Raw genomic sequence first — 12660 nt, forward strand, 5'->3', positions numbered from 1 at the left:
GCCTCCAGCAATCTTTCTATTTCCTCTTCTACAGCTTCTATATGGACCAAGTTAGTTGCCTGGCTCTCTGGATCACTGGTTTAGTAGACCTATCCACATTGAGTTTGTGGTAGGTGACCTCGAGATTAATCCTTAGCATCTCGTATGGTATCTAGGCGAACACCTTTATGTTTGCTCTTAAAAATGCCTCCAATTCCCTTTCTTCCTCTTCGACTAATCCTGCAGCCAAGGAGAAAGAATCGCTCTTCGTCTCCTTCCCTTACCAGGATCTTTTCAAAGGTTCCTGGCTCTTGTCGGCAGTTTCTTTGCTGACATTGTCCAAGACCTCTTGGTCTTCGTCTTCTACTTTAGTTGTCTTTATTTCTCTAACATTGCAGGTGTACTTCATTATTGCCATGGAGCAATTTTTCGCATGTACTTGGTCTCCTCTTACTTCCTCTATTCCAAACTTAGTTAGGAATCACAACAGTTGGTGCAAGGTTAAGGGAACAACTCTCATGGCATGTAGCCAAAGTCTTCCCAGGACAATGTTGTATGAGGAAGGCGTATCAATTACGGCGAACTCCGTAGTCATAGTCTTCGTCCCCACCTGAATCTCCAAACATGTGGTTCCCAAGGGCCACGTCGGTGTCCCATTAAATCCGACAATGGGGCTGTCAGATAGTTTTAGGTCATCCTTGTGAAGGCCAAGTTCCTTGTAACATCTAACGTACATGATGCCACAGGAGCTGCCTCAATTGATGAGTATTCTTCTTACCTGGCATTCCCTGATCTTCAAGGTTACTACCTAAGCATCATTGTATGGATGCTAGACCATCTCCAAATCTTCATCTATGAACGTGATCATCGGCCCCCGATATTCCTCCGTCCGGGGCTTCTTCTGTTGAACTTGGAAGACATGCTGCAGGTGTCTTATTCTTTGTGTTTCTTCCCGGATTTCATTTGCGCTGACCTTGGAGTGGATCACGTTGATGACCTGTGGTCCATCTGCCTGTGGCGCTGGGGGTGGTAGTGGTGTTGCTGCTGGCGCCCAGGCCAACTTCGCTTGTTTCTCTTTTGTCTCCTCCTCGTCTATAAAGTCTCTTAGGTGCCCTTGCTTGACAAGATCCTCTAGATGCTGCTTTAGAACTCGACGTCCTTGTATCATGTGCCCTTGCTCATCGTGGTAGGCACCATTCTTCCCGAGGGATTTTCTGATGTACTCCCTGGGGATTTTCTACGGAGGCCTGAAGTAAGGCCGATTCCTAATTCATTCCAAGATTCTGTAGATCAAGATCTCGAAGATCATGCTTACAGCTTGTATAGCCTTCAACCCTAACTCTGGCTTATCAGTGATGGCTCCTCCTCAGTTACACTTTGGCGAGCCGTTTCTCTTCTCCTGTTTCACTGTACTCTCTTTGTTTGCCCTTTTGTCTTCTTTTGTTATTACGTACTTTTCAATCCTTACTATAAGATCCTCCTTATTTTTCGAAAGGGTCTTTGCAAGGGATTGCAAGTGGGCAATCATTCTCTAAGCCATTCTTAAAAGACATGACTGCAAGCTCCTGGTTATATGCCGGAACCATGTTGTAAAGCTCGTAGTACCTCTTGGCGTAAGCCCTAAGGCTTTCGCCATCGTCAATCTTTAATGCTAATAGGGAATCAACCCTTAATGGCTGCAATCCGTTCATAACAAACCTGGTCACAAACATCTTGTCCAGGCTTTCCTAACTCTTGACAGATCCCTTCGACAATTTGAGGAACCAATCTAACGTTATTTCCCCAAATATCGACAGGAACACCTTACACAACAACTGGTCGTTCCCACTCCACAAAAACATTACATTCAAGTATAAACTAACATAAAAGTTTGGGTCAGACTTACCATCATAGATCTGGAGCCTTGGTATGGTGAATCTCTTGGGTGCCTTGACGCATCCAGTTCCACTGAGAACGACGATCTTAACTGCGGCGTGGACATAACCTCGGCGCCGTTCGTCTTTTTTTGGACGTAATCCCTTAGGTCCTCCTTTATCCGTCCTGGAGCATGGCTATCAACCAGCTTTAATCTCTTCAACGTGCTACTTCCCATGCTAGGATGTGTTCTTTTGGACTTCTCAACGTCCACTATCTCGTCGAGGCAGGGGCCTTTTCCGTTGATCTACCGAGATCCCCTAATCTGTGTCGCTTTGGTTCTATGAGATTCTCCTCACTGTGATTCTGTTCGCCCGGTGTTCTGCGATCACTGATTTGAGTTCCCAAGTCTCTTTTTGTGCTGTGGGACGGTCGACACCGTTGTCCGTCCTCCCTTCTGGGTGTCGGCGTTTGCAGCTGGCGTCCAGTGTTGCCGGTAATGGCAACGCAAGTTGCATCACCTTGTTATGTATCATGAAGTTCACCACAGTTTGCAAGTCCGTCAACTTATTTGCCAGTTCATTCACCTCATCGTCTCTTTTCAGGCACCCGTCCTTCCAAACCTGGGAATCGCTCTTGTTATAGCATTCCTCTCAGTTACCTTCCTTAGGCCATTATAGCTCTTGGTGGCATTGTTTGCTTCTGGATTCACTTTTTGTACTTCATTTTCATTATTTTCTCCTCCGACGTTTGGATCAACATACTCCTCATCCTTACAATGTATGTCGTCTTCGACTCTCATTTCTTATCCGGCATTAGCTATCTATTCTTACTAAGTTCCCACAGACGGCGCCAAATAAATTGTGGGTGTTGATTTCCGAACTCATAACCAAACAGATCTCTCTGCATAGATCTAAGGAACTTAGCTGGAGAACACGCGGCAAAATAGATTAAGCCAAACACTTGCACACAAGAAGATAAGAAATACCATAGTTTCTTGTCCACCCAAAGTCACTCTAACGATCAAGTCAGTAACTTATCTCTCAAAGATATCAACTCAAACAACGGTGCATAAGTAAAAGCATACCTTAGACCTACGGGGGTGCCTTACTTTTATATTAATCAACACTCTCGTCCCCTAGAAATCTTACTTCATAAAACTTATGCACGACACTTATTCTGAACTCTCAGTTAGATAAGAATGATCCCACTTAAAGCCTCATCTTTTCAGAACTGAACGCCTCAGCTTATCTAGGACTCATGCCCTCTATCCGAATATTTTGGATTTCGATATTACTGCACCATATCTTGGCAATATCATGACAATCTCAACATCATGACTTGTCCACATGGCACTTTGGCCAACACCTCGGCCACGGGATATGACCTCAAAAATGTCTCCACATATACAAAATGTGTGGTATTTTAATTAGAGTGGGAACATTAGTAGGGGTTGTAGAATTAATATTTTTGCCCTTGCAAGTATAGCATGTGCAATGCCCAAGCTGTTTTTCCATCAACAAATGCAACGACATTTAGAATTTGGACCACGTAAGCAACAACCAAAGTTCTAGGACAAAATTGATGCAATTGAAAATGAAGAGACCAAATTGCCGCAACAAACAACCACAAGAACCACCTCTGTAATTTATCCAAGAGTTTTTTTTTTTTAACCAAACTGATTGTTTTTGTAATTTACCATTGAATGATATTTTCACTAAATTTGGATACTATGTTTATTTCATTGGAATGTTTGGTTCATTCTATCAAAGATGTCTACTCTAACATTTGATTCAGTTAAAAAAAAAAGATTTATTAAAAAAAATGCATTATCAAAATGAAAAACCCAAACACCACCTACGAGTTTTCACAAGCATACCAATGCCAGTAAAAGAGGCTCACAAGTTGGCAAATAGCAAGGCTAGGCTTTTTAGTGAAGCAATACTACAGAATCTGTTTTTTACATCAATTAACAAATTTAAAAAGTAATAAGACCTCAATACAGAAGAAAAGCCTAAGCTGTTGTATCACCTTTAGAAATGGAAGAAGAAGCTTTAAAATAGATTAATAAATACATCCCCAAATCCAGCTGCGACATATATTTATAAAATACAAATGACAGCAATTCCACAAATGGATAACATTGAGTCAATATTTCATCAGCCTTCCTCTCCAAACTCTCTTGTGAATCTCTCATGCACGTCAAGGTCACCTTTGCTTACAGTTGGCCTCTGTCGGGCAAGGACCTTATCAAAATCTGTTTTTGAGATGGGTGGCGGAGTGATCTGCACAGCCATTCATCAATAGAAATTAACAGTTTTTTTTTTTTTGGGGGGGGGGGGGGGGGGGGGGGGGGGGTGTGGAGGAGAACCATTAAATGAGAGAAGCTATTTACTTGTTTTTTGTTAAATTGATTTGAGACATGAAAAGAATATAAATGGGTATTTGCAAATAAAAAAATATCCCTTTTTTTGTGGTGGTTTAATTACCCAAAATAAAAATGACTAAAATAAGTAATTTATTTTCCATGTTCTTTTGCTTTCCCACTGTAAATCAAGATCTGAACATAGTGTTAGTCTACTTGTTACCATGCACTTTCCAATGTCATTTCAAGTTGTTCGTATATAATCTAATAGAGTAAATAAATTCGATTTCGTAAGATCTCAATGCCCCAACAAAACAATTCAAAAAGAAAGCAAACCATCAGCAATACCTCTGAAGCAAGTCCTTTTGCAGCAAGATCCTGCATAGTTGTCTGGATTGCACCAGGTCGCTTTGGTCCACACGGCATCCACTTACCATCTTCAGTCTTTATGAAATACATGGCATCTTGGGTTTTACGTACAGGTTCAAAGAGGACATCCTTAACCTAATAAAGCAAAAAACAAAAATAAAACACTAAAGCTAAAGCTAATCTAAAATCTTCCTTCATATAAAAGATATGCTAAATAAAACAACGCCCAATTAGTACACATTAATGTGTGTTTGGGAGGAGAAAGATTGAGTACACACATAACCTTTGGCGTAATGCACAAAGTGGTGGCCCCAAGGCTTGAACCCGTAACCTCGAGGTTATTAGGCTAAGTCTTAACCATTGAACCAATGGTCACCCCTATATAAAAGATATGTTACTGGGGGAATTTAGGAAATAGTATAATATATCATTCCCTGCACTTACACAGACAGCAATATCAGAACCAGAAAAACCTTCTGTTCTACGAGCCAAGTTTTCAAAGTCACTTTCATTCAAGTCGTGAGGAGTATCTCCTAAATGCACCTGCAGAAATAAAACAAGTAGCAACAAATAGAATGAGATGACCGTGTTGCCCAAGCTTTTGTATTTTGTTTTCAGTAAAGGAGATAAGAGACAAGTTGATTACTTTAAACATGTGTTGCCGTGCTTTCAAATCTGGAAGAGGAATGTATATACGCTTGTCAAATCTCCGCCGAATGGCCTGTAATAATTAATTATCTATTAGCTACATCATTATGATAATCTAGATGTCACAGATGAAATAACAAAACAATCAATTTGTAATCCCCTTTACCTGATCCAGAGCATAGGGAGTATTTGTTGCTGCGAGAACGAGAACTTTGTCATCATTGTGTCCTACACCCTAAAAATATTATTTGATTATGATAAGGCACAGCATTCAGGAGAAAAAGGACCCACAAAGAAACCACGAAGAAGAAAGATCCAAAAAAAAAGAAATAATTGTTACAAATGAGTTTTTAAGTGAAAGCTCGTTTTTGGCACTAAAAAGGTAACCGCTAGACTAATAGAAATAAACAAGGACAGCTAAGAATTGAAGCAATGGCTTGCATCACTGCTTAGATGCAATGAGAAGAAACCAACTGTTTTCTATATTATAAGCCAAGTGTTACCAAACAATGCTAATAACCTAGCACTTTACGTTTTGTTCCAAAACATGGTACACTTTCGTTCCATTATTGTTAATTTAGTGATCCAAACATTTTTTTCCCCTATGTATTTGCTTAAAACTTTTCTTAAGACACATGTATAAATCTACATTCTTGGTTATTTTATGTGTCTAAAAAAAATACTAGGACACAATTGGGACATGTGTCCAATACATGGCGGAAAGTGATGTCAGCGTCCAACATGGACATGCCACCTTCATAAAAGTGTTTGTGCTTCTTAGATATTATCTAGCAATGAACAAGACTTAGTTCTAAATGCTACAATGAAAATTTATGTGCTGTAACTAAATCTCAACCTAATAAAATGAAGGATGCTTATACCTGTGATGTATCCAAAGTCTACACAAACATTTATTCGAACGTGTTATGGCATATAAAATTATCATTTTTTTTAATATACGAGAGAGAGAGAGGGCACAAGAAAGAACAAAAGAAAAAGCATGTTACTAATGAGGTTAAATAGCTTGTTTTAGGCCTAACACAAGAATCATTGGATCCTAAGTTATTTTTGTTTAAACTTGTAAAGTGTTTCATGTGTATCTAAATGATGACCACATGCATCCTAATGTTGCCCAGGTCTAAAAGAACATAAAGGACACATTGGGACATGTGTCTGATACACGTCAACAAGTGTCCAACGAGTGTTGGTGTCTAACACAGACACGCCACCCTTAAAAATGTCTGTGCTTCTTAAACATTATATAGCAACGAACAAGACTTTGTTCTAAATGCTCCAATGAAAATTTAGGAGCTGTAACTTCTCAACCCAATAAAATGAATATGTTAGAAGCTAAATTTGTGGTGATATGATATCTACATATTTTAAGTTGTGAAGCTTGAATGTTGACTTCACAACTTCACACTACTGAAAAATACCTGCATCTGCACAAGAAGTTCTGTTTTGATTCGTCTGGAAGCTTCACTCTCATTGCCTTCTCCACGCTGACCACATAAGGAATCTATTTCATCAATGAATATGATAGAAGGTGCGCTTTCACGAGCCATTTGGAAAAGGTTTGAAACTAGCTTTTCACTTTCACCCATCCACTTTGAAACCAGGTCTGAAGAAGAAATACTGCACGAAAACAGCAGTTGGCACTTGCCAACTAGCTAGCCTGAGTTCATGAACATAAAAATAGAAAAAGAAACCCAGACTGCAAATGTGTGCTCACACTGTATGGCAGACAGATGGACACAGACAAATGAAACACATTTATAAAAATGATATTGCAAGTCTACCAGAAAGGCACAAATGTTTCAGCAGAGTTGAATATTAGTATCATGACTATGAATTGGCAAATGAAAAGCATGGTTGGAGCATTTGTACTAAAGCAACATTTGTGTGAACACTAGTAAAGCATACAAACAATTATTGATAGACAAGGCAATATGTGTTTTCTTTTACTCCTTTTTTTTTTATTTTCTTTGGGTATGAATAGAAAATGACACATAAATTCTTGTGACTTGTATTTGCAATGAATTAGTTGTAAACAATCATGAATTGATTAAATGGTCTCAAATTCCCTTTACTGAGGAGCACAGAAACAAAGTTTCAATCAAAATATTTTTAAAATAAATCTGAACTACCAAGACATTAAGCATTGCTCTACTGTACTGGAAGCATATTCCTTGACTCAACCAAACCCAAATCACCTCCCACCCCCATTTAAAAACATAAAAGAGGGTTCAAATCAAGGAGAAAAAGTGGTATAGTACAGCCAACAATGTCAGTTGCAGCTATTTGGCACTTGAAGGTCCATTCTCTAGGCTGATCTCGTGTCACACAGACTAACCCAACCAAACTTGCAGTCCTACCACATACGAATAGATCTGACAATCTACAACCTCTTCATCAAACAAGGAAGCTCCAAGTTTTTTTAGACTTTCTGTATTATCTTCTTTCAAGGTCAAAAGAATTTAATAAAATAAATAAATCCTCTCCAACAAGATACTTGCTGAGTCTGCATCAGCCTTGGTGACGTTATCAGGATTGCTTCTTATGCAATTATAAAGAGGAAAAAAGACCACATTTTCTAGCTGCCCACAGCCAATTTAGAATAATAATTATAAAAAAAAAATATAAAAAATTAAAAATTATAAAAAAAACCTCAAAAGTTTGGGTTTTTTTTTTTTTTTTTTTTTTTTGGAGTTTGAATAAAGCTAAAAATGTGGCTATGAAATAACAGTTTATGTTAAGTTGAAGGAAATACAGAAACATGACAAGAAACCCAAATGTGAAAAGAGACACAGAACCCAGCAAAAAGAAGAGAAAGAGAAGGTTAAAACATTAAATCACATACAATCAAGAAGGCTAATAATTGTCTTTAAAAAGGATTCCAAGGCTAAAATGCACACTTGGCTATAAATTCAGCCTCCTCATAGCTGGACCTGGAAATCCATCAGTATTCCATGAGTAAAGTGAAGACCAATCAAGAACTTTCTGCACCTCAAGTGATGCCAAGCCCAATAAAGGGAAAAGCTCAAAGGAGGATAAAAAGTACAACTCAAAGGAGGCCCATTCAAAATTAAGTACCTCAAAGCTTTTAGTGTACACTTCTCATCAAGGTATGTCTTGTGTTCCTGAGAAAAACCTTTTAACTCAGCTCCTCAAATTGAGTCAGTTAACAACTGCAGAAGAATCTCCTCCTACAAGACAGTGACAAAGTAACAAAGTGGCAGTATTCTGACGCCTCACAAAGGCAGCAAATATCTCCACTTTATAGCAAAGCCTTACACCAACTAACTTGGAAAGACCTAAAGTTGCCTCATTGATCCTTAAAGGTTTCTTCAATGCCAACTTGTCCTAGATTACCTATAAATAGACAAGCATCAAAACTGAAAGGAGCTCTACTGAGGTGGGTACTGGGTACCATGAACCAAGTGCAAGGAAGCCCTAAGAAACTGTCTTGTGGAAAGCAATTGACTCCAACAACCAAAACTAACCCCAATGAGAGACTTTCAAAATCTTGACATAAGGCAAAAGAGAAACCAGAAAATGGACTTCATGCTTTTCTTCAAAAATTTAAGCACTTTCTTTTCTTCTTTTTTTTTTTAATATATATATATATTTTTTTTGGGATAAAAAAACAAATAACATCAAAGAATGCACAAAAATTGGCAAAGGCAAAGGAGGAAAAGGTAAAAACGAAGAGAGGGTTAAAAATAAAAAAGAATCAGTTTGTTGATACCATGGGGCTACCAAACTATTGTCTACTATGGAACTTTATCATCAATTCAATACTAGCTAAAATGTATAAATACATAAAAGAAAACCAACTCCACTACAGATGGGAGCTGTGCACTTTTTGGTGGCCAGAGACTAAAAGGACAAACAGAATGCAATTTCTCAGAGTAGTGATAAATAAACCATTGAAGCTACTAAGAAAGTGCAAGTAAATAAGGGAACCTTGCAAGTAAGAAACATTTAAAAGAAAGCCAGTGGAAAAAATTTCAGACCTCCAAAGGAGGAAGAAGATGTGAGGTAAATGAAGAGAATAGACATTTAAAAGCTAGCTGCAACTGTTGCATCAAGACTATAAAAAAGTAAGACAAAAAGAGAGGAGGTTTTCTAGAAGCAAGCCTAACTGTGAAGGCTGCATCAAGATGCCATTAAAAATAAAAAATAAAAGTGGAAATTTACTGCAGACAAGCCAAAAGTTGAGTTTTTGATGACGACGGATAGCTTACCTGAAAAAGGTAGAGTCTGCTTCAGTTGCAACAGCCTTGGCTAGGTATGACTTCCCTGTTCCAGGTGGACCATACAAAAGAAAAGCCCTCCATGGCCTCCTCTTTCCTGAAAGGGACCACACAAACAAGTAATATTGTAAGATTGAATCACATAAAACAATGAAACCATGGTTTCAACATTATCACAGAATTAAACAAATATAGAACGGCACCAATAGAATAAGCATATAATTTTCCTAGTCCCCTCTCCACATCAATCCAACAGGTCCAACACAGCGGTAATGATGCTCCATATAAACAAGGAAAGCATATTTTACGTAAGTGTATACATGATGCTTCAGAGCAGTACTTTCAAAGGCATTCCAAAAATCAGCCTTTTCACTATCTTGTACAATAAAGAATTAACCGGCCATCATGATGCCACCTTCAGGCCTATTTCCGTCCATATAGCAGCTTCATTCACCTCCTTTCACAGTTAGAGATTCACCTTAAGACACCATTTTTGAACCTCTGTTATACTGACTTGTTAAGAGCCCATAGATCTTAAAAGTGAAACAATAAGGCAAGGTGTTAAAGCCCCTGTGGGGTGGAGGAGTAAATCCCAAAGGGTTGGCAAGTAGGATTTTTTAGTTTTAAAAAAAAATAAAAAATAAAAAATTAGAAAGTTCATGACATTTACCTAATGAGTAATGGAAGCCAAGCGTTTAAGGTAATAGCAGAATACAAAGTGGTTTTCTCCTTGCAATATGAGGCAAGAGAATCAAGAGAGAAGTGTGGATACAGAGTATACTAATACCAGACAAAATAGAGAAATGGCAAGGCTGTCCTGGCTTGAAGGTAGAATAGGACAACCAAAGAAGACAATAGAGAAAGGTATGACAAATTCATACATTATGCCACGGGATAAATTCAAGTTGAAGACTTAAGAGTACCGAACCCTTGACATGGCCGTCTGACCTTTAAAAGGGAGATGTCGCGTCATGTGAGTGAGGGTCTAAACAAAACGCAATTGGTTGCTAGCCCAAAGCCAACAACAAAGTCTAAGGAGAATGAATTAACAAATGCCACTAGGTTTGCAACCTAAAAAAATGTAAAAACCACAATGCCACACAAAAATCCATATCTGCCATGGCTATCCTAAAACAACCATGTGATCGCCTTGCATTATTAAGATAATAAGGTAAGTGTTTGTTTCACTGGAATGAAACAGAATAGAATGATCATTCCATCAAAATATTTATTACCAAAAGAACAATGATAAAATGCATTACAAATGGAATCATCATTCATCATTTCAAGAAAATGGTCGTTCCATATAAGAGCCTAAGGAATGATCATACCATTCCACTCCATTACATTCCAACTTATTCCAGTGAATCAAATAGAGCGTTAGTCTTAACATATAGAGATAAGAATATACATGTGTGTGTATTATGAATGTACTTTGTGGGCTTGTTTGATTGGGCGAACTACAACATAAGATTATGATTATTAATATATGGAACTCACATTCCATTGTTTAGTTACAAATATTTGTATTCCGATTAGATTCAAATGGCTATTCTATCCAAATAAAATTGATAGATTTTTTTATCTTACAATTAATATCCCAAAACATACATATAATTGGTATTATATATTTCTATATCTATTTCAAAACAAACATGGACAAAAGGGATCTATATTTCTATTTCTTTTGTGATTATATATATGGCTATTTCTATAGCTATTCTATATTTCTATATCTATATCTATTCCCCTCTGTCCTCATACAAGACCTACAAGTTTAGAACACACTCTCATGTAGCTGAAAAATGAACTTATTTCCAATCAGAGGCTATAATTTATCTTTTTCATACTTCAGCTGGATGAGCTAACCCCAAATTACCGACTCTTAATCAATGAATTCAAAAGAGGAGAAAGATATAATCACAAAACCAATCAAATTACATACAGATTAAACACATAGCAATCAACTTAACAAGTTAAAAAGAATGCATAACACAGTTCCTATCAATTTCATATATCCCAAAAACCAAAATTAAAAATTAAAAGCACTAACCAACAAAGAACTGCGGGAATTTAACCGGCAATATAACAGCCTCCTGCAACGCCTGCTTGGCGCTCTCAAGCCCCGCCACATCATTCCACTTCACATTCGGCTTCTCCCTAATAATCGCCGAGTTAAGCCCTGCCCTCAGCTTCGACTGCTCCTCTCCATCCCCACCACCTTCTCCCCCATCTTTGGGCTTCGTCTTCGGCCGCGTTGCCACCGCAGCATCACCGTTGGCCGCCGGCCCAGCCGCGCCACCCTCGTCGAGCACGGCCCTGATCTCCTCAGCACGTCGCAAGTACTCGGTGAATTTCTGGGTAATAGCCTCCTTGATTTTAGGGTTCTTCTCGTACTTCAAATGGGTCTTGAAGTACTCCAAAGCGTTCATATATAAAGGAAAGGCCTTGGCGTAGTTTCCAGCATTGTCCTCTTGCACCGCTTGCTTCACGTACTCGATCGCTTGCTCTTTGAAATTACTGTACATCTTCGCACATATATATACGTATGTAAATATGAAAATCAAATAACAATTAACGAAAACCAACTAACCCTAGAAAGTAAGGCGGGGTTTTGATGAATTGCGAACCCTAACTGGAAATTGAGGTTCGGGGGGAGATGGATTGATGATGATGATGATGATCGGAGATGGAGGAGAGGGAAGTCATCGATGACGATGAGGGTTTCATCGATTTGATTTGATGAATGTTTGATTTTGGGGATGGAATTGTTGAATTTGATTGGGAGTTTGTTTGTTTGATGGAATGGGTATACGCGTGTGGAATACTATTGTCGTTGTTGTGTGAAGTATGAAATTACGAAGAAAGGGAGGACAAAACCTTAATTCAGAAGGGAGTGCACAACGCGCACCCTCGTGTGAGAGGATACTTTTCTTTTATCTGGTGCAAATTGCCACACTTTCCATCCATGTGCTATCTATGACCAATATTTAGGTTGGGTTCGATAATTATTAATTTTTTTTTTTAAAAAAAAAAAATGCCTTTGGAATTGTTAAAAAGTACCATTTTTTTTTAATAAAAATTTTTTATTTTTATTTATTTTTTCTGTATAGTATTGTGGAGTTTTTATGGGAATGTATGGTGGAATTTCTGAAAAATATTAAAGGTAAAATCAAATTTCACTAATTT

General features: G+C 38.1%; 1 protein-coding gene across 1 annotated transcript; it reads right to left on the reverse strand.

Annotated features, from left to right (window-relative positions):
- Positions 1-3738: 3738 nt before the first annotated feature.
- On the reverse strand, positions 3739-12443 carry LOC114321500 (protein SUPPRESSOR OF K(+) TRANSPORT GROWTH DEFECT 1). Its single transcript, XM_028268662.2, has 8 exons — positions 11525-12443; positions 9463-9568; positions 6652-6850; positions 5382-5450; positions 5214-5288; positions 5012-5110; positions 4547-4702; positions 3739-4118 (listed from the first exon to the last, which is right to left on the reverse strand). Exons 1-8 carry the CDS (start codon positions 11997-11999, stop codon positions 3993-3995), a joined length of 1305 nt encoding a protein of 434 aa, XP_028124463.1. The 5' UTR covers positions 12000-12443; the 3' UTR covers positions 3739-3992.
- Positions 12444-12660: the final 217 nt, after the last annotated feature.

The sequence above is a fragment of the Camellia sinensis genome, chromosome 14, assembly GCF_055761805.1.
Source record: "Camellia sinensis isolate YWXY chromosome 14, ASM5576180v1, whole genome shotgun sequence".
Classification (NCBI taxonomy): Eukaryota; Viridiplantae; Streptophyta; class Magnoliopsida; order Ericales; family Theaceae; genus Camellia; species Camellia sinensis.